Here is a 23,394-nt window from a genome sequence, read left to right as displayed (position 1 = left end):
TTCACAAACTGTACATGAGCAGTGCCTGGTTTCTGGATTCCTGATAAGTCTGTGTGTAAAATGGCCATGTCGCTGCTGCCAACTGTCACTGACTTGAAGCGGCACTTAAGTTACAGGATGTCCACTTCTGTGTATGTTTGTGTCTGCACTGCTACCAGTAGGCTATCAGCTGCCCAGGTTAGCCTGAGTTCCCCAGAGCATGAGAACAAGACAGAGAAACAAAGCCATCCTTATTTATTATCTCCTGAGCTGACTGATGTATCTTTAGTAGAGAGGTGGTGACATGCTCTTGACTTGCGTTCATCAGTATGAAAGCTATCCTGGCACACAGAAGATCAGATGAGGCAACAGAGGTGTTAACGGTAGGGCTCTTTGTCTGTTGGTTTCCAAAAAATTGTCTCAGCATAGGTTACAGTATTGTAACATTTAACATTTTAAATGCCCTGCTGAAAACATATTTTCTCAAAGAGATTCTTAACTATGAGTGATGAGCTCTTTCATGGAGATTTCTGTATTTGTGCTTTTTCTGTGCTGCTGAAGTGTGTGTGTGTGTGTATGTTCATTATAGTTTATACAATATTTTATTATTACTAAGAGGTCATTTAATATCAGTTAGCTGGAGGGACATGTTGGTGTCTGTGTCTGATTGACACCATGTGGCTGTAAACATATGGGACACCTTCATGAAACCAAAAATATAAAAGATAAATAATAATTCTTAAAGATTTGACACCAACTGGGGGCTTTAATATATAACAACATATTTGAAAATGCATAGCCATCCATGATCTCAATGGTTGGGATCATTGAGATCAGTTCTAATCACAATAGCGGAGGCGGAAAATTGCATTAAAGTGAATGAATACTGATGTAATATTAAGGCAACTGAGCAAACTCAAGTATACTAGAACAATATGTGGTACTCTTACTGGAAAGACAGTTTAAAAATAGACCTTAAAGGGGGGTCTCCTGGTGGCCTGGTGGTTGAGATGCATACCACATAGCAGCAACAACCCTGGTTTGATTCCAGTATCCCGACCATCTTTGTTGCTCAACAATCTTTGCTGTCAATTATACAATAAAGTGAGAATAAAAGTGCAGATGCTTGTACTGATATGTGTATACTTTTTTCAAGTGATTCCTGAAGTGTCTGAATCACTCCTGCTGATTCAACACTGTGCAGTGATTAGCTTGAGTGGCTGTCAAATCCACCATTAAAAGAAGATCTGACTGACTGTGTGTGTGTGCGTTGTTTGCATATATGTGTGATGAATTTGTGTATCTGTTGATATAATCACTGCCATGCCAGCTAATTCTCTCTCTATTTTTGTGACTGTTGTTTTGACAGCTGACTCTAAGTGGTAAGTCTTCATGCCAGTGTGCTTGGAGAACAGCAATCACTCTTTCTCTCTTTCTCTCTTACTCACACACACACACACACACACACACACACACACACACCAGATAACTCATCTGTTGTGTGTGCATGTGTGTATATGTGAGAGTATGTGTGTGTTTGAGTTCGTGTGCTTGTGAGAAAGAAAGAGACTGAGCCAGAGAGGCTGTGGTGTCCAGTCCAGACCAGTATCAGATTCAGTAGACAGTGATCCCCATGTTAATACCCTGCCTATCTATTTTAGCTGTAGCGGTTCTTATGTAATCAGTCACGTTCTCCAAACACCACTTTCTCAGTCACCACCTTCTCATCTTACATTCAGCAGGTGCTTCTCTCATCCATAGCGATGCTCTGTCACAGTGTCAGAGTAAACAAGAAAACAAAGAGCGGCACTGTGGTGAATCAGTGCAGAGGACAAATCTATCTCCATTTAAAACTAAAAATGACAATGTTGATGTAGGTTTACTGTCCCAGGGTTGGAGCAGGGCCCAAAACAAAGCAGCACTTGTAGAACTCTGGAGTGTGGAACAAACTGGGTTCTCCTTCAAAATAAAAGTGAGGGGGGAGAGTTTTTTGTTAGGAATAGGATCGTTATCCACAGCAAACAGCACCAAAAGGTCTGGTAGAATATAAGAAGGCAGAAATAGAAATCTGACAGCCAGAGGTTCTTCATGCTTGGAAAGGCCAGAATAATGACGGCCAGAGGAACTACTGTAACTAATATTTAGGATCACAACTAACAATTATTTTAATAATTGATTAATCTAATTCTTAAGCCTATGAAAAACAGTGAAACATGCCATGTCATAGGCACTGTGACATCAAAAAACAACCGAGCCTTGCATTGGAGAAGCTAAACCCCAGAGAATGGTTGATATTTTGGCTTGATCCAAAAAAAACTGAACACACCTTGATTTTCCAAATTGTTCCTGAATATCTATTGAATTACTTATCAATTGATCAACTATTGTTTCAGTTTTAAATCTCAGTAGTGAATTAAGATAGCAGGGAAGTCCATGACGCTTTCCAGAGTTTCACAAAATTGTCTGTTCTGTGTTGATACCTGCCTGACAGGTGAAGTCCTTTAAAATCATTCAATCATGGTGGAACAGGTCACCAAGCCCCTGTCTAGAAATCGATTCATGGTGAATCCATGTGAGTCTGTGAGGTCCCACATGGTTAATCAGATTTATAGTAGATTTGTAGTGTGTGATAAACTATATTTAAGCATGATTGAAATTGATGATGAAATTGTATGATTGTATACAACATAAAATCAAGACTCAAATTTGTGGTACTTTAGCCCTACATTTTGCAGCACTTGATGTTTTCACTTATGTCATTGCTGGAAAATATACTGTAGCCTACTCACTGACTGGATTCACATTGAAACTTTGTCAAAGTACCTTGATCATCTACCTGGGCATATAGACTGTATATAAACTCAAAAATATCTCTATGTTCATAAAAAATTTCAAAAATTTCCTCTCCTCCTTACATTGATCCTTTTTCTTTTTTTGGTTTGTTGCTTGTTCTAAAAGTGACGGTGGGCGTTAACTATTTGTTAAGTCATTAACTAATGGATTCATCCCTAAAGAGAAGCAAAAACTCTGAGGTCTTAGAGCAGACGACAGTTTCTCCTGCTGCCGTGGTGACCAGGGACGAAGAGAGAGAAGAAGACAGAGAAAATAAGAAAAGATGGAGGGTGAGGAGGTGGCAGACTGAGAGATACAGAAAATGACAAAGACAGATAAAAGTAGAGACTGGAAATGGACAAAGTAATAAAACATTACAAGAGACAATAGGCCTAATTTTCTTATTCATCGTTTTCTTCTTTGCTCTTGGCAATGTGCCCCTGTAGAACTCTACTTGTCTGTAAAAGCTCACAGAAGTTGACTGTAATGGACTGAGTGGCACATGGAGACAGACAGAGGCATGGGGAAAGGAGAGGTGTCTGGTGACGGAGGCGAGTTCACATGCAGGTATTCAGAGACGGAGGAGCTGGTTTAATGTAGGGCAGCTTTCCAACAGGGCATTATTCAGCCCTAAATATAGACAGGACAGAAGTAGGTTGAGCTGACAGCACAGCCAAAAGGCCACAAAAAAAAGCCATTGTGTGAAGTCTTGTGTACAGTGAGTGAAGGCTGTGTCAGATATGTTTCATATTGTCTAGAGACTCAGGTTTAAGCTATATGCATGTTTTGTCATTGCTACATAGGCAATGTTTGCATTAACGGCTGCTTACTTACCAGTCTAGAACAAATGCTGTGAGTGCAATGTCACACTTCATTCTTTTATTAACCAAGAGCTGTGTCCAGCGGTGGAAAGCAACTCTCTTATTTTGCTTCTGTTTCTATCACTCCTTTTCTTGTACTGAAGTTAGCATGCTAACCAGCTAGCCCTGGCCCCATTGGACTGTCTCATCACTTTCTGACACTGAGTCACTGTGGTGTCCAGTCTGCCCTGAAGTCTTGTAAAAACAACAACAGCTGAAGCTCTTGGCAAGACTTGTAAGTAAACAACTGTTCATGCTAATGTTAGCTATGTAGCAAAACTTACAAATACTCTAGCTCCTACAAGGTGTTCACTCATACACCCCCGGGTTTTGTTAACTTTCACTTGCTCGTTGTTTAAATGCATAACCATTTTTCTTCTGAATATTTAGTTTTTCTTTTTCCTGACTTTATTAAAACTCAATATGTAGATATGTAGTGAAGAGGTAACTCCACAGAGTGCAACAAACTGAGTTTGCACACACAAAAAGACCATAAGGCATTGTTATTCCACCAAAAAAATTATAAATAATGTGATATATGAACACAAAAATATGTTGGGTTTTTTTGTATATTCTGGATGTTTGGATGTCATCTTACGCATTAACTTTATTATGCTTGACTTGGGGATAGTACTCCCCTCTCTGCATTACAAGTACTATCCACGCAAATCAAATCCACCGTATTTAACCATGTGTTAAACTTATAAGTGGCTTTGGATATAAGCAACTACCAAATGGGTAAATGTAAATGTAAATGTTACAGCTGGAGACTCTGAGAAACAACAGCAATTTTCTAAAGTAGACTTCTGCTACATGTTATTAGCTCACAATAACATTTACAAGAAATTCTACTGAAATTAGAAAAAGGTTAATAATGTGTTTCTGTGATAATACAATACTTGTACATCAAAAATGCCGTATCCTCAAGTGATTTCAGTGAAAGAGATGGGGGACCCACACAAATCAAGCAGGTATCTTCCAAAGTTACAATGTTTTTATTATGAAATTCTTCCTTTGTGCTTTCACAGACAACTACAGCAGGGAGATAATAATAGAAAGAGCAAATTTATTAGTAAAATGACAAGAACTTGAAAATATCCACTTGAGCTGAGGAGGCTCAGGCTGTTGACGCCTTCTGTTGTACAGAATGCAGACTGTGGATTTTGTCACTTTCACAGAAGTTGCTTTAAGAGAGGATTTCTTGATGGTCAGTATGGACAGGATGAACAGCTACAGTGACTACTTACTTTTTTAATGTACAAATCAGCATGTCAGTGTTGTTTTAAGACGGGCTTTAGATGCTGTAAACCTATCCTTTAAGTATGTGTTTGGACTGTTGAAGAGGATCCCAAACAGAACATTAGGGTTTTATTTCTTTGTTTGCACTTCCTCCCTGTGTATGATGTCCACTGTAGCATGCCCATCTAATATTACTCTCTTTTTGGATTTGGTAGGGAGTCTGTATCTTGCTCAAAGACAGTTCAGCAAAGTAAATTCTCACCAACTTCATAGTTTGGACTTCATGGGCAACCCTCTGACTCACTGCACCCCCTCCCTGCTGAGCTGACAAGTGATTTTTCTAGAAAATCTGGCTGTTATGAACACAGCCTTCCTACAAATACACATCTTCCTCATGTAGCACAGAGCTCATTTCAGCAATACTCCTTTCCCTCTCTCCAGTCCTTTTAATCTCTCCCTTATTGTGTCAACATCTAGTACGCCACAGAACTGACGACACTGTTAACCTCCCGTACTAGTTTAAATGGGGCTGTGCCACAGGAACAGTCACATGTTTTACACTGTGCTGTGACAAGCCTCAACTTGTTCCAGGTAGTGAGACCCAGAAACATCTATACTATATACCTAACAATTACCTTCAATGAGAGATGTTAACATTCCTGGCAGAGGTAATCTATGTTAACTGAGCTTACAGTAACATAACTGAGATAACAGGCTGGAAAGAAAGGGGTTGTGGAGATGTCTCTGAAGTCAAATTGATTTTCCAACCGATATAATTCCCAGTTGCATGTCAGTCCTTACACTAAGTAAAAATAAATAAGCACGTGTCCTCTTTCACTTTATAATATCAGTGCTATTTTTAGCACAGGGTGCGGCGTGGTCATGATAAAGCAAAACAGCACAGTTCACTGACGCTCCTCAGAGTGGCCCTGCTAGTAAATCACATCCACTTGTTTGTGAAAAACATCCTCTTTACACCTTTTTCTCTTTCTCTTTCCAACTAGTTTTCTCAGGTCAGTTAAACTCTTGGTCCAGATCCAAGACGGGTTGTAGTCCTGTTTCTGTTGTGCAAGAGTAACGGTGTACAGTATGTTATCAAATGGATGCATGTTCAGATTCTTGTTAGAGACTGCTGGTTTGAAAAAACTCCCCAGAAGTAACAATTCCTTGTTTATAGATCACAAAATGGACTGTGGATTGTGCTGTTGTGACACATGTAGATGGTGAAAAACATTTACCCAAACCTGCTCAGTTCTGCCTCAGCTGCTCAGTACACACACACACACACATACCTACAGTGATTGTGACTCATGAAGAAATTCCCACTCTCCACTTTGCTAGAGATCCTGGCAGTGACTAATCAGAGAACATTCAGGATAGGTGTGACATTCTGGGACTGACTGCTGCCCCTGTACGTGTGGAGGAAACAGGTGGCAAGATCCTCACTGTGAGAGAGGAAGTGGGAGGGAAAAAAAAAACCAAGTCAGCTTTGCACTTGAATTTGCGTACAATCGAGAGATATCTCCAATTTAATGTTTATATAGTGTAATAAATAATCAAAGTACCACTGAGCTTCTTAATTCTTTGCATATCAGTTGCTCCATCATCAAGTTGTTAGCCTGTTTTACGGCACTAGAGGAAAAGTCAGTATGGTTCAACCTCTGGGCACCATGAATGTTTGTACATAATTTTACCACAATCCATGAAGTTGTTGTTGAGATGTTTCAGTCTGGACCAAAGTGGTGGATCTACCAAGCAGCCAGCATAGCTAAAATCCAACAATGCCTTTGTCCAGCTCTAAATATTAGTTGACTTCTCTAGCCTGTTTGTGACTCCAAGCCCTAAGAGCACTTGCTCCTACTGAAAAGGTTTTTTTTTTTTTTTTAAAGTCACAGATACATAGTTTTATTTATAAAAAGGTTGAATATTTTCACACAAAAAGGTGGGCATTGTTTGTAGTAAAGGTTACTTTTACAGGAGTAAATAGTGTATTTCTTGGGGACTATTTTCAAAAGTCGATTGAATCACATTTGATGCAGTATAATACATATGTAGCATTCAGGCAAAATAAACTACGTTTCTCGTTATGAAGGAGTGTGTCACCAATTGCAATAGTGTGGCTTAAGAGTTTTTTGACAGCAATGAAGGTCTATGGCACATAGATAATATTTGTTAGTATGTTTAAAGAATTGTTGGCTTTGGTCTTTTCATGGGATTTGTTAACAATGATAAAATTATGGTATATTACTAGCCTTATCCTTGAACTGGTTTATCTTTATTGCGTGTAATGCCAGATTTGACAAGAACATGTAGATTATTATCCGTTAATGTACCAGATGGAAATTTAATTTCTGTGTTCAACCACAAAGCTGGGAACTGTGCTTTTTGTAATACAACCAAAAGCAAACATATTTGGTTAGTTTGTTCCTATGACTGAACGGGTAAACATTGTCATTCCATCCCTAATCAAGGAAAGACAGTCCAAGTTCTCTGCAGAGCGCCCACTCAGCCACTGTTGTTCTTTTATTGCTTTAAGCAACAAGTATTGAACAAACAAGCTGTAAATCAGCAGGTTTTAATTTGGGACAGTTCTTGGAAGCGACTGGATGCCCAACATGAGCAAACCCTCCTGCAATGTCAAAGGTTTCTCTGGAGACATTCCAGTCCAGAGGGGTCTTCAGCGCACCCACTCCCAGTTCAAGTATCTGGAATGAGTCCATTGCTCAGTGACTCTGCAGTAATTATTCCATCTAAAAACTGACTTAATTTAAACAAAATTTTGAAACCCAAATAGTTCTTAGACCTTATACAAAATCTAATAAAGAAAAGACATTTGGACAAGGAGACAAGTGCAACATGGGTTTATTGTCAAACTGGTTATTAAGACATGAACTGATTAATGCCATAATCAAATCTTAAACTCCGCTGTAGTAAAGTGCAGATTCAAATCAAGTTGCCCTGGGAGTCCTCATACATTTCTGTCTGGTTTTGAACTGTCAGGTTAAATAGACTGCAATATGAAATCCTATGAATTATGAAAAGCCCTTTTTTCAACCCACACATCTAAAGCTAATGTGCAAACAAGATAATTCACAAAGCTTTACTAAACATGTCCTCCCACTCATTTGTGTCTTCAGTTCTCATACAATTGGATGACCGTTGAACAAATAAGCAGAACTATCCAAGCTCTAGTCTAGTTTGGAGTCTAGGAGTTCTTATGAAAGGTTTTCTGCAGTGATTGGTTGGTCGATATACTGCTGCTGCACATGCACAGTGGGCTAATGTTGGTAACCTACCCAGACTTTTCTTTTTTGATCAAGATTATTAAAACAATGATGGCATTTAAAGGTCAGCCATGTATGAACGTTAAGAGGTCACTTCAGTGTACAAGCCTGCACACTCCAGCGGTTGTAGTCAGTTTGACCGCTGTGGTTTCCAGTGGCAGTCATGTGCATTATGGAATCTCCATGAGTGCCACTTCAAACTCCTGTCCTCAATAATTTGTATAAGCTCAAAAAAAAAAAAAAAACAAAAAACACTCTGCATACAAGAGACATACCATGTAGAACTCACAATCACTCTTTCACATATACAAACATACACAATCCAATTCATTCACTCTTTTGCAACAATCAGTTCAATGGTTGTGTATCCCGCCTCCTCTGAGTGAAGTACGGGGATACTGAAGGAAACGGCAGCAATGAGGTAAACACATAGATTCATGAAAGATATTGCACAGACAAGTGCCAGCACAGAATACAACAGTCTCTCTTTCCAACAGCCTAGCCTGTGCATAGGAAGAATAAAGCACTTATGGTGTTCACACACATTTAACCCTTCTCATAAAGCTTTGTTATATACTTAAGTGGGAACGACAAATGAGTCTAGAATCCATACCACTTGGCAGATATCCAGATTTGCATGACAATAACTAAATGTATTGTAAAAGTACAAAAAGATTTAACCCAAATATGACCGAGGAAGGGTCCATGACTGTTGGCAACAGTGATGGGCCAAACAAAAAAAAAAAAAAAAAATTAACCTGAAGTCCCAGCATATGTAGAAACGCCTCAATCCTTGCTTTGAAAGGAGAGAAACAGGCAAAGTTGAGGCTGGGTTGGAGCCAGCATGGAGAAAAATCTCTCAAGTTTCATTCAATAAATAGCAATGTGGAATATGCAAAAAAAAAAAAAAAATTCATGTTTTCTAAAGAAAAAAAACAAAAAACAAAAAACGTAAACCCTTTGCTCAGTTCATCCAGAAATACAACTGTGTTTTCCTATGTTGCAAACCACTCCTAACACATCCTCACAGATCGGGCTGTGACCAGGACGAGCTCTGGCTCCATGAAATAGCAAACAAAGGAAGAAAATAGTCACTCATTCCTCCATTTACTCCAATCATTTTTCAGAACACCCTGGTTGAATAAGGACATTTTTGTGCACAAGAATTATCAAGTTCATACTCTCCAAATAGTTTTAATTTTCAAACCTAACCCACATAACTGTGTCTTTCAGCTCCTCAAACGCCTTGTGGGTCAGGCGTTGAATCATAATGCTTCTCCAGTCTGTCCAGTCCACTCAATGTAATCACACTCCCTCCTCTTTTCATCCATCCATTCTCCTCTACTACTTCACGATTATTATCTGTGGAGCAAGACGAAGGCCTCTAGTTTCTCAGGGATGTTTCCACGGTAGTCGAGGCCGTGCTTGATGATAGCCCTGGCGGCTAGGCACTGCAGTGTGGTGTGGTTTATGGGCTGGATGACATTCCTGGCCAGCTCCTTCTCGTCCAGGAGGTCGCAGGCCGTTTGTTGGAAGGCGTTGGTGCTGTCAAAGTGAGTCCCGCAGGATATCAGCAGGTTCATGATGTCAGGGTGACCATTGGATGCAGCTATATGAAGGGGGCTGGAAGGGGCACAGATAATAGATTCTTATACTGCACAACATATGTCATCATAGACTGGTCTGGTCTAACATTTTCATTATAGCATGTGTCCTTCTTCATTTCCCTTTCCGATATACAGACAGGAGAAATACAACAATTCTTCAACCACTGTCTACTTTTTTGTTTATTATTTATCATAAATGCAGGTGAAAATTTAAAACCCAAAAAACAAACAACAGACCTGTTGTCATCTTCATCTCGGCTGTTAACATCTGCCCCACACTCAAGAAGGATGGAAGCGACTGTGAGGGAGGGGAACTTGCAGACAGGATAGCGGCCCACACAGGTGGTATTGCGGTCAACAGCCAGGTGTAGTGGACTGTAGCCATTTTTGCCGCACGGCTGGAGCTTCAGGAATCTGAGGATGTGGAAAGATGTCAACTTTTCAGTCAAAAAATAGAACCAAGTTAAAAATGAACCACAAACATCATGGTAACAGCACTGCGCTAGTACAAGACAATTTTCCAAATGACAGTGACGACCTCAGGTTTGACTGAACTATGACAAAGATGAGACAGTGATCTTTATGTACATGATTCATTGACAAATTCACAAAAACCATGTGGTAGACATGGTAGACATTGTTTAGTTCAGATGACATCCTGTTTTTTGCCGAACTGGGCTATTTTCAAAAAAAAAAAAAAAAGGTCACGGAAAATCACTGTTACAGAAAATTTTCTCCACCCACACAACTTCCATATTTTGTATTGCACATAGATGCCATGATATTTAAATATTTATTTAAATATTACTGAGGACATTTTCAATAGATTTTTCTCACTAAAAGACAAACTGTTGCCAATGTAAGTACTTTACAGAGAAACGCACCTATAGATGGTTTCCTTCTTGAAGTGGTCCTGCTCTGCAGTACATGGCACCTTCTCTAAAAGACAAATGAGGTGCAGGATGATTGACAGGGCCTTGCTGAGTTGAGCAGGGTCAGGAGGCATCGGCCCATTTTGTTTGACTGCCCGCTCAATCTCCAACACACTCTTGGAAAGGATCCCCATCAAATCCTCAAATGACACTGATGTCCCCAGGAGCCCCTTGGCCCTGTCCTGTAGCATGAAGGAGAAGAGCTCAGCGAACGACAGCAGGCTAGAGGCTGTCATTGGGCTGAGGGGGTCCAGGTTGCTCTGCTGCATGTCAAGTGCATACTTCCACAAATTGATGCAGCGCTCAAAGTTCCCAGAGTCGGCATAGACAGCTCCTCGGTAACGGATGTAGTAAGAGGTGTCTGGATGTTGTGGGCCGAGGATTCTCTCACGGATGAGCAAAGCCTGCATGCGCATCTCATCCGGGTCAGATATCAGCCCGTCCAGCTCTTCTCCATTTGTTACCTTGGAACAAGATTAAAAGGTGGAGACATTGTAGAAGATTTTCCATGCACAGGCAATGAAGTCAGATTTTTCAGAAGCCAACAAAACATACATATAAATTGGGACTGCTGCAGTAAGTGCTCTGTGAAATATGATCAATTCTCATCTGTCAGTTTTTGTCAGTTTCCCTAGTGCCTGAAAACCATTTATGCAAATAAAGCAGGGTCCTAAATGCCCAGTTTTCTTTGTTCCATCCCTTGACAGCAAATGCACAAATTTGCAGCCTGTGCCACCAATACACCAATAAGAGCGTGACTTTCAAGGTTTTTCATGCACAGTGAATTCAAATGCAGTCACCTTGCTTAAGTCTGTACTTCCTTTATTAAAATCTGACTATGTCAGCAATAATAAATCCTATTTTAAGGACATTAAAATGCAGTATGGAACCATTTCAGGATGTTGCTAGTTGAAAAAAAAACCGGACTCACCTCCCTGGCGTAGTCGTATGCCATGATCAGCTGCTTGGGTTCCGGTTTATGGACAATGTTGTTACTGTCCATGTACCTGAGATCCATGGCTCTCTTCCAGTATTTTAAAGCTCCAAGCAGATCTCTTTTCTTGTCCACAAACGTGGCTCCTAAGAGCTCAAGGGCATCAATGCGTTCCTTGTGGCTTGTCTGCAGAGGAAAGAACAACATTTCTTATTTCTCCAAGTTAAATATTCAGTAGATTCAAAATATCATAGCCTCAAACGCATCTATGCGGACATACTCTCATTTGTAACTGACAGAAAGCCTGACCTGCTGATGCGTTGTCAGGTAATCTACAATGTTAGTGTGGCCTGTGACGCTGGCAGAAAGAAGGGGTGTCATGCCATAGCCATCCTGCTCCATGGAAGCTCCATACTGAAGCAACATCCGCATGATCTCCAGACTGCCTGACTCTGCACAGTCATGAAGTGCTGTGTTGCCTGTGAACAGAGAGAACACACATCTTATAATAAAAAAAGCTATAGACTGTTTTTTATATGAGAACACAGACAGGGACAGTGTTACAACACAGATGCTTAGCAGGGGGTATTTTTTTTATTTTTATATATATATATATATATATATATATATATATATATATATATACATATATATACACACACACACACATATATACACACACACACACACATAGAAGTTGTTGGAGTGTCATCCACAGTGTGTGTGTGTGTATATATATATATTATATATATATATATATATATATATATATATAAAATGAAAAATATATATATGGGGCAAGCGTATAAATACAATGCTATGCCTTTAACATTATTTTGATAAAACTTACTTTCCCTTTACATAAGTCGACTCTTTACAATTTTTGGCAACCTTTCTGCTACATGTGTAGCCAGCATAAACCAGTAGAGAACATGTGAAAACCTGCAGATAAATGTAATTGACATTTGTGTTTTCATGCTTCGAGAGAAAGGGGTAGTTGTAGACTTTGCTGTTATACAACCACTGGAAAACCCTGCTGAGCCACAACACTTTTCTGATACAGAAGAAAGAGTTTTAAGCTTATAAAAAAAAAAAAAAAAAAAAAAAAAAAAAAAAAAAAAAAAAGGTTCTTTAGTGTTTCTAAATAGCGCTTTCACTCTGAACATATTCAAAATACAGATCTGCTGATACCAGGATGCTGCCACTAAGCCACTTGTATGGTGCGCTCATTTCCACCCAATGATTAGCCTTTCAGGTGAGATGCGTCATGGTCACAGCATGTGCATGTAATTCCCAACACCGCTCTCATTCAGACAGAAAATCGCAGGTCATGCTTTCTACAGCTCTAGCATAACTTCTTGAGTAAGCCTGGCTAATAGATCCCTTCCAGTGGGAGCACTCAGCTCAACTGTTGCAAACCAGGGCCCATGCAGTAAGACAAAAGGCTTCACAATCATTTCTAAACTGAAAAATCTGTTTCCTCCCCACACAGTCTGTGACTCATGTGACTTTAATTTTCACTTGGTGGGTGTGTCACATAAGTGAAACCTGGTAAGGCTGTGATTTAAGACAATGAGATATTTTGAGCAGCTATCAAAATATAAGGGAGTACATTTAGAACTGACATATGTAGTCGTGTTCTGATAATTCCTGACTGTGAATGCATCAAATGACAATTTCAGGTTCATACTTCCACTCAGTGCTGATGATGAATGCAATCCTTGTCTGAGTGAAAATACTCAAGGAATATTTTTTTCATGGAGCTCTAATTCAGTATTACTGTATTTACTCAAGAGCGAAACAGTCTGAATCTGGGTAGTTTTTTTTTTTTTTTTTTTTTTAATTTAAATACAGTATCTCTAAACTTAACTCCAAAGACCAGATTCCTATAACAGGGTTCCTTTCACAGTGTCCACACATGTTGCCCCCTTATATCTTTTCAGTGTTGAAGCAACAAGACAAAGACAGAGCAGTGTGAGTAACACTCAAGTATATGGTGTAACAACAAGTAGCTGAAGGACATATGGAACTGTAATTCGTTTTGTATATTATTTGTTAAATGAATATGAAAGTCTGGAGATGTAATACTTTGAGTGCCAAGCTTGTCTTGTCTATCCTTGTCCTGAAAACCTTTCTTTCAAACAGGTCACTCAGCCCAGGAAGTCAGAGTTAATTATCAACAAAAACACTGTCCTTAGTACTTATTTTTCCAATGTAACACTTTTGTGTCATGCTGCTTTGCCTTTGCTTGCCTCTTAGCCTGACCGCTCACTGTACACGGAGGCTAATCCATATTTAAGCAGACAAGACCAAACAGGGTTAGTCAGGGATTAACTAGTATTTATACACTTCAATTTCTGCCAAAACTTAACACAGGTCAGAGTCTTTTTTTTCCATTGAAGCAAACTTTTGATGCAGAAAACTTTGGGGGCAGCCATGCTGCAGCTTTTCCTCTAGGTAATTAGAGACAAATGATTTTTCTGCAATGTTAACCCATGTTTCCTTGTCTAATACTGATGTTTGGATGGCTAAATACTTTCAAATGGACATGTAAATAAACAGTACATGTTTTAATATTTTTCCATATATTAAATATCTTTTTCTCCAATGGAATACACCATTTCATCAGTATGTAGGCATTAATTTGCCATGATATGGGGGAGGGGGGGGTTATTTGGATGATACCTCCTTTCCAAGGTTAGTCAGAATACTCATTACAGGCTTCCAAACAGAATTTAGGCTACCTTGAACTCAAGAGAGGAGGGTACCTAGGTGTTGTACTGAAGGAATTTAATAAAGTGTTGGTTCATCTGGGGAGGACAACAACTGGCTCCAGCTTTTTAAGCCATTCAATCAGCTGTGATTGTGGGGTCCAGACTTGTTTGCCTTCCTCCATCCAAACAATGTGCATTGTTTTTGGAAATTTACCTCTTCATATCTAATATTACACATCTAGTCCTTCCTGTTGGTTCAGCTGTTATGGGAAAGGCAATAATTAAAAACCAGCTGGAAAGAGAGCTTTCTCCCTAAATCATCACACATGGTGCTTTCAGGCTTGCTTGCAGGCACATACATTGGTTTGTACACAATAGAGCACCTGCCTCCTGCTCTTCTAATGGTAAAGAGAACTAAGTGTCTTGACTCATATTGTGGATGTTGATAAATGAAGTCAGCTGAAAGGCGGTTCATCAGGCGAGACAAGGATGAGCTACAACACCAACAGCGTGGCCCTGACCAATGGAAGTACAGGAGGTGAGCATGTAAATGTGTGCAAGCCCAATACATATGCCTGTGTGACAGAATCCTGCATGAGGATTACCACATATATATATATAGCCATATTTTCAGAGTGTAACAATTTGGAGCACTGAGCATTTAGATGGGCAGAAAAGTGGACTTAAGTGCAGGATTGGTCTGAAACATTTCTAAAGGTAATTTTGAAAATTTTTCATGTTTGAAATCCACTGTAACAAACATGGAGCGGTGGCAACTACAGCTACTGAGCTCCATGACAGAAGGAATAATACAAACGTTCCATCTACAGCGGTCAACAGTTTGATACAAAAATTGGATTATCATGGATATCACTTTAATGCATTACAGAGCTACTCTGTGGTCCGTCAGCGCAAAAAGACAATAACCTAAAGAAACAGATGGACACTGCTTTTTGGATATTTTTATAATACCACATAGGGAGAAAACGAGATCTTTCAGGCACACCCACAGATATGTCCATGCTGACATAGTCATCTTCATAGCTTTCCATTGTGAAACCAGAAGTTCACGTTATTCTGTTGAGTCATCTCAGGTGGAAATATGCAAAGGATTGATTTATTATCTAATGCTTTAGTTCCCTGTTGGTTAAAGCCAAGTGTGCATTTAGATCTACATATGTAATCACCTCAAATGTATGACGGCATTAGAGAATATTTAGCTGTTTACAATTTAACCCTCTTTGATTGAAAAAAAAATACTTACAAATGTTAAATACCTTCATGATCAACTCATCTATCATTTCTCACACAACACTACCGAGTTACTATGGAAGATGGAACAAAACCATTATTCAACTCTGCAATGTAAAAATCTACACAATCAGTTTAGCTCATCTCATGGCCAGAGATCATGCGGATAAAGGAGGTCACTGGGTGCCATTTGGTTGTTGCAGGTACCTGACTCTGTTACCCACTCACCTTTTACACTTTTCCTGTTAACATCTGCACCTTTCTCCAGCAGGTACTGCGCAATCTCCTTGTGTCCCTTGTAGCAGGAAATCATAAGACACGTGTGGCCGTGTCTGTTGGCCACCTCCAGATCAGCTTTGTGCTCCACCAGGTATTTCACAATGTCCAGGTGGCCGTCAAAGCAGGCTGCCCTCAGGGGTGTTGAGTTGGTCAAGGTTGTGCTGTTGACAGAAGCTCCGTGGCCCAGCAGGGACTGGACCACCTTCAAGTGACCCGCAGCCGAGGCGGCCCAGAGAGGGGGTGCTCCCTCGATGGTCTCCCCGTCAAAGTTCACCGACCCACCGACCTCGACGGGAGCGCTGCAGCACTCCAGCAGATACTCTACCAGGTCCAGGTGGCCGTATCGGGCGGCCATCAGGAGCGGCGTGGCCCCGTTTGTCTTTTCGCCCATCAGTTTGGTCACCTCGTGTCCATCTTTGTTCTCCAACAGTTTCTGGAGGAGCCGGAGCTTTCCGTCCCGGGCTGCGTTAAACACCGCCGTCTTTAAATCCATGTCTGGGAGTTCGTTTCACCGATAGATAAAAAGGCAACTTTGCCCGTGAAACAACGGGTGAGCGGTAACTCGAGTTGTAACGTAGCTCTGGACAGATGGAGATCCGGACCCTTTGTTTACAACAAGCTCTGACTTTCTAGCTAACGGTAGCGTTTTGGTTGAGAGCCCAAGGCAAATTACGACTTTCTAAACTTAAGCTTTCAACCACTGGCATTTGGTTTAGTTGACTCTATTAACTGGCATCACCACTTTATTTTAACTCTATAAATAACTCAGGCGTTTGAGAGGACCCATGGTCCAGTAGGACATTTGTCGCCGAGCTAGCAAGGTGGCTAGTCAACTTCCTTGATCAATTCAGCTAACCGACTAGCTCCGCTTAGCTTGAACCACATCACACCTCTTTATTGACCGTTCAACCAATACCCATCCATTGATGATTCTTCAGCCCCAAGAAGCTCTCCTCCATTACATCTGCTTCCTGTGCTTGTCATTGTTCCACAACATACTCCTGAGACGTTATTTATAATCGCTTCCCGAGGGCCGAAACGTAAAAAAAAAAATCCACCCCCACCCGTTACGCCGAACTGCTACTAGCTTAGCCTGGGAAAACGACGTTCGGTTCCGGGGATATCCCCGATATCCAGGTTTTTCTTTCACACACACATCGAGAAAAAAACGGCAGACGTTTCCCCCGAAAACAGCGAATAACAGTTGTCCATGTCGCCACTCAGCGAGCTGGCACGACAATAATCTCAGCGAAGGGGAAGGTAAATAAGGGAGGGCTATCCACCCACGGCTCGACCGGATGATCACGACTCAGTTTCTGTCAAATCGCAAACGCAACGCAGTCTTTTTTCTCGACCGCAGCAAATGATTGACGTGTCAGCGACCAATCACAGAGCAGGCAGACTGTTACGTAGCCAATTAAAAAACAACAAAATCACATAAGGGGTCCCCCTCAAGCACTGTGACTTTTCTTTATGGAAAAAATTAGCTACCATGGAAAGGGAAACCGACGTCAAAAGAAGGCTTAAAATATGGCCTCTGTATATACAGGATTAAGACTTATTGTGAAATACTACATAGCTACAAAGCTGACTGTTCTGGCCTTGATTATATCACTCCCTACAGGTTAAAAGGATGAAAAGCACGACAAGAGGATTTATCCAGAAATGTCATCCCTCACAGAAAAGTGTTTATTAATAATAGTTAAATAATGTGTACCCAGACATTTTAACAGAAAGTTTATTCAGCCATTCCTTTAATTTAGGAAGTTCCCAGAATGCCTCGAATTTGTCTCCAAAAAAATGCACAAACCTAAAGGGAAATGCCAACACTGCACCACCTACAAGAACTGACATACAACAGGGGGAAAGCATAACAAGGGAAGCGAAGTAAAAAAAAAAAACATGAAACCACAATAAATGAAAAAATATTATTATGAAAACTAATAACGTTAGTTGTTTTTAATCAGTTACCAACAGAATCTATGGAATCAGTTCTGACCAAATTACACAGATCAACAAGACCTGTCTATAAAACCAAACGTGTTGAATTTTTGGTATCTTTCAGTGGATTAGGCGTAGAAGCCTATCAAGGCTTATGACAGAACTCTCACATCACAACAGTAATGTCCTCTATCTTAAACAGGTGATCAGATTTTATTCACATTCATTGATGTTAGGTTCTATGAAAATACTAAAAGTGAACTTCAAAATGGTTACATCAAACTCATGTTGTGTCTAAATCAGTGAATAGTGAGACAGAATGTGGTGCTTCCTTCCAGTGGTAAATAAAATTCTTTTAAAAAATAAAAAATTGAAAGTTGTGTACTCAGATTTTTCCTTTAAGTATTGTTAATTGAATCAGATGATGACAAGTGACTACTAATAATGTAAAAAGTAAGAACCAGTCATATAAGGTACAGACATTGCATTCACTGTCTAAATCTTTCTTCCTGTTTCCCTTGGACATAAATTGAGTATTTGGTGATAATAAGGGGATCATTTCAAATTACAACTACAACTAAAAGTTACTAGAATGATCTTATATTTAAGCAATATTTTTGAAAAACAACATGAATTTTACAATTGTTGTATAAAACCCAAGAGGACAATATCAGCCCACAAAATAAATAAGTTGATGTGCTTTAAACAGCAAAGGCAGCACTAGATACAGGGAACCAGTGAAAGTTGATGGACTTAACACAGAAAATGTGTCATTTTCAAACACAAGAATAGTATTAGGGATTTCTTCCCAGATTTTCTGAGTCACACAGATTTATTAAAGAAGCTCCTGTTTTTAATTATAACATTGTCAGGGGATAATTCACATAGGTGTGGTCAAACTGAAACATGTTACATTTGCCTGATGTGTAAAAAGTGTTTTGAAGAACTGGGTCTGTGGTCACTAAAGAGACCATCAGTCTATCAATCCAAAAACAAACTTTTGTTCAGATACTTCAAGTTAATATTAAATTAAACAATGACTTCCTCTCTGTACAGCATACTCCCTTCAAATAACTCATCTAAAATGACAAGGCTGATAAAAGCAAACACAATATCTAGTCTTTCTCACTAAATACAGTGAGGTTTAATAACAAAAAAGAGGAAAGGAAACAAATGCAATCTTTGCCTTGCCAGTTTGGTTTTTGAGACAAAATGTTCTGCAGATAAGGAAAAAAATCCACAATACCGTTACATTATGAGTACATTTAGTTACAAGTCCCACTCCCTTGGTCATTTCAGTGCACAACTGGGGCTGAAAAATGCAACAGATCTTGGAGGGGTATGAGATGATGGGGGCAGAGGACACAAATAAAATAAGAACACATTTAGAAATAATTTCAAATATTCAAAGTATGTAAGGTTTGCTTTAACTATTCCACCAGCGGCTGGATCTGCCTCAAATACACATAGTTACAAGCAACAGCATCAAGCCTTTCTTCAGGGCTTTCTGTTTAACCCCTCAACAACATTTTAAACACACAACCTTTTTGCTCAAGGCTCAGTTGCATAAAGTTTGTAAGAACAGCAGAGCTGAATGTGGATGACATGTCAGATTGTATGACCTGGCAGTTTGATATGATCCAATTTCAGATCAGCACTGCTGTTCTACCCAACTCTATGCCCCCGAGCCCAAGTAAAGATAAAGACAGTGATGAATCAGATCCTAGAGCTCAGAGACTGTTATGATCCAACACGTGTGGTAGTGGTTTTCTTGTCAGAAAAGAAGCTTCTCAGCAGGACCACCTGGCTAATGCTGACCACCAGAAGGATAATGGCTTCTCCAATGGACCAGAACGCAACACGGGTGTTGAGATCCTCTGCCCGACTGCGTCCCTGAGCCTCACGGAGGCGGAAATGTGTCTGGTAGTCGATGACCGACTTCAGGGCCTCATGGATGGACACACAGGCTGATTCCATCTGGAATTGGTCAAAAAAATGGAAGGAAAGACCAACGTAAGCTATTTAGACTGTGGCTGGAATTTAATGGCTGACTAACTAACATCAAAACAATTTTAGAGATCACTTTGATTCAAATATTAGGGGGCACTGAGGGAGCAAAGTACTCCAATGTTAAAACATCCTGTGACTTGTAAAATGAAGAAATGCTAATTTACGTTGGGAATCAAGGGTCTAATTAGCTTATGGATCACAACCATTATGTTGATTGGTGGAAGTAGTTCCTTGTCCACCTTATTTCTAAGAAATATGTTCCATCTGTTATTCTGCCAGCAGAAAAGAAACTTGGGTGAAGATGTAATGAGCTTAGAAAAGCATTATAGATTGTGTTAATACCAATAAAATATGTAGAAACTACAGCTAATAAACTATTGACAAATTTGGACCTGACATAACACAGTTGGTGCTCAATAAAATCATGTCAATCCTGATTAAAAGTCTGGATGCTCGTATTGAACGACAGAAGATTACTAACTAATGTAAAGCACACTCCTACATGTGTTTCAGTCATTGTGGCAACTTCTTTTAAAGCTAAAGTAGGGTGGAGCTATGCTGGGAATTGCCAGGGGTCACAAAACAACATGGACCAAAAGAAACATCAAAGATGTAAATTGTCCTGCTCTAACAGGTGCAATAAGTTAGGTGTTACGATCCCTCCCACACACACAAACACATAAGAATTCATGCATACACACACAAACTAACCTGGGTGAGAGCAGTGACTCTGTTCTCGTTGGGAAAGAGTGGAGGGTCATCACCGACTTGGAAGTCAAAATATACAGTCTTGTGCGTGAAGGTGGAGAACTCATTACTGAAGCAGAACTTGTAGGTGCCGTTCTTGGATGCTGTGAAGGTAAAGCTGTCATATTGCTTCTTCATCTCCTTGTAGAGTGTATTGCCTTCTGGGTCCTCCAAGCGACAGTCCACATCATAATGGCCACCGGTCACCACCTGGGAAACAGACAGAAAGAAAATTTACTGACACTTTTTTACATTATACACTTTGTCAAGAAGTAAACAGATAAAGAAGAGGGTGGACAATATGTCTCATGGCTTTTACTGAAATGTAAAATGTCAAATACTTTTACTAGAACACAACCATATCCTTATAAAAAAAATATATGTTCATAAGTATGTAATATCTCAAGCTGTGACAAATTTTGGTCTTATTTAGGCATGGAAACTGTGGATGATGATAACTGAATATAATTATGTCAATGCAATTCATAAACAGACTGCTAACGATAAAATACAATGTAGTTAATAATGAATTATCACTCAGTGATAGGAAAGGACAACACAGTGGCCTGCGACTGTCTGCTACTATATAGTTTCAGTACAGACAAATTTAATGAAAGCTAAAGGTTCAGCCATAGCTAAAATTTGCCTTGAAATTATTGTTTGGCACCTTCAGCTTGTTACAGAAAATAAAAAAAATGAAGATGATGACTACAGAAACCAGCACTCTTACAGATTAATGTGAAAATATGTGTAAATCATATGATTTATGTTATGATAAAATATCCATAAACTTACTTAGTTGTGCAGCAATCAGATCTAGGCGATGTTACCCATTGAGATACCCAACAGTTTATATGTTGAGTATCTGGATGCCTAATGCCTAAATGTAGTAGTAATATGTACCACATGTACTAATTAATGCAGTATGACCATCAATTTATACAGTAGGAAAAACAGACCAAAGTCCTGTTTTCGTAATGGTTAAAGAGCTGTTACTAGCCTTGGGGTTTTAATCTTTGAAGCTTGGTGTTGTCTTCAAGAGGACAGTCTGGACTCTATTCAACACTGAAAATGACCATTTCTCATTAGGACGATTAGTAAGGATGAAAAGAAGACACCGCACCTGAAACTCCAGTGTACACTTCGTACCGATGGTGATGTCCTCATAAAAACACTGCTTGGCGTTGTCTGGCAGCTCAAATGTTAGCTCGGAGCCCAGCACCCACCCCCAGAGCAGCTGGGCCCACAGCACCTGCAGCAGCACCCGAAAGGATCCGTACATCCTGAAGACTGAGAGCCAGCACTTAAAAAAAACAACTGAGCGGACCTGCCGAAATAAACATGAACAGACATGACACTGAAATCAACAATGAGGGTGGTTAAAAGACAAAAGTGGTGACAAAGCAAACCCGGACATTGATTTCAGCGACAAGTTGTTAGCTTAAAGCTAACAAGCTAGCTTGCTATTCTTTGTATTTTAGAGGCAAAAGCCACTTGGGATTTGTCACATTTCCTATAGCTAGTGTATCCCTATATTTATTAAAGCATTGGTAATCATACAAGTTAAAGTAAATTCAAACATTAAGGCTTCTTCTCATTATTTTGTCTCAGTCAGCATTAGCTACTCACCTCGAAACGCTCACCCGGATGCAACTAATTCTAAGTAACGTATCACAAACGTGACACGCCATTGGCTGTCATCTGTAAAAGCCCGCCCCTTTCTCTGTCTCTCATTGGTCAAAAAAATAGAGGCGGGGCGCTTGTGAGATCACGTGGGCCACGTCCACATCGGAAGCATTTCTTCCGTTTTTCAATATACTCCAACGTGGCTGACACTTGAGGTGTAATGCAACACCTGAAAGCTATGTTGTGCTGGGCAGTTTACACAATACCATACACTGAACTAAAAGGCTGGAGCACTGAAAACGCATTTGAATCAACAAAAATAATTAGACGTGTGACTGTAACATATGTCCAGAATTATAATGATCATCATTCGTTATATAGCATCCAGTTGTGACACAATTTCTGGCAATGCCCAAGATTATGTAAGCACCATAGCTTTTATTATGCTACTGACATCTATATAAAGGCATGTGCGCCTAAGAAGTGGTGGTTCCATTTGGTAGCCATTTTTTTGTTATGAGACTTGTGGGATGATTGTACATATGAGAAAAAAAAGGTCCTGTCTTCATGCATTTAGTATATTCTAATGAAACCTGTGTGCAAGATACTGATGGAAATGGATTTAAGTATGGCACAATTAGTTGCACAGCACAAAAATTTGGGGCCTGTATTATGCAGCCTCAGTCAGCCCTCTTTCCACTTTTAATACACCCATCTTCACACTTGAACAAATAACTGAATCAGCAAATAAACACAAACATTATATTAGCATAGAGAAAGCCTGAATAATCTGACATCTTTGCATATTTCAGAGGTGCAGGACTACCTTACTATAGCTATACTGCCCTGAAAGAGGAGTGCTGTGTTTCATAAGAGAGAACATTAGAGACAACATTAAACCATTCTCACTGCTACACACCTGAGTACAGTATCAAAATACCCAACACTAATCCTCATACTGAATAAGGACTGATTTACAATACACTAGCCTATCTGATTATTGTAGACAACTGAGAACAGTGCCTTCCAGTAGCAGTGATAAAAGACCTACTGTAGTGGTCAACCATCACTTTCTCTCTCTCATCTCTTCCATGGAGTCTATTAAACACCCGAGGATAGAGCTGGCAGTCCTCAGATGCCACTGGTCCAGCAGGCTAAT

The 23,394-nt window shown here is 39.8% G+C and overlaps 2 protein-coding genes across 2 annotated transcripts; both read right to left on the bottom strand.

The window, feature by feature from the left end:
- Nucleotides 1-7,755: 7,755 nt before the first annotated feature.
- On the bottom strand, nt 7,756-17,231 carry fem1c (fem-1 homolog c). The gene is made up of 6 exons (XM_071483154.1): nt 15,861-17,231; nt 11,977-12,146; nt 11,665-11,853; nt 10,686-11,197; nt 10,039-10,215; nt 7,756-9,817 (listed from the first exon to the last, which is right to left on the bottom strand). Exons 1-6 carry the CDS (start codon nt 16,402-16,404, stop codon nt 9,553-9,555), a joined length of 1,857 nt encoding a protein of 618 aa, XP_071339255.1. The 5' UTR covers nt 16,405-17,231; the 3' UTR covers nt 7,756-9,552.
- Nucleotides 17,232-17,635: 404 nt separating this feature from the next.
- tmed7 (transmembrane p24 trafficking protein 7) lies at nt 17,636-22,358 on the bottom strand. Its single transcript, XM_071483151.1, has 4 exons — nt 22,239-22,358; nt 21,733-21,936; nt 20,574-20,819; nt 17,636-19,829 (listed from the first exon to the last, which is right to left on the bottom strand). Exons 2-4 carry the CDS (start codon nt 21,889-21,891, stop codon nt 19,593-19,595), a joined length of 642 nt encoding a protein of 213 aa, XP_071339252.1. The 5' UTR covers nt 21,892-21,936; nt 22,239-22,358; the 3' UTR covers nt 17,636-19,592.
- Nucleotides 22,359-23,394: the final 1,036 nt, after the last annotated feature.

Source organism: Trachinotus anak, unplaced genomic scaffold, assembly GCF_046630095.1.
Source record: "Trachinotus anak isolate AG129_WGS33_773 ecotype Australia unplaced genomic scaffold, CSIRO_AGI_Tana_v1 ptg000008l, whole genome shotgun sequence".
NCBI lineage: Eukaryota > Metazoa > Chordata > Actinopteri > Carangiformes > Carangidae > Trachinotus > Trachinotus anak.
Note: the sequence above shows the minus strand (reverse complement) of the source record. Positions and strands in the feature narration are given on the sequence as shown.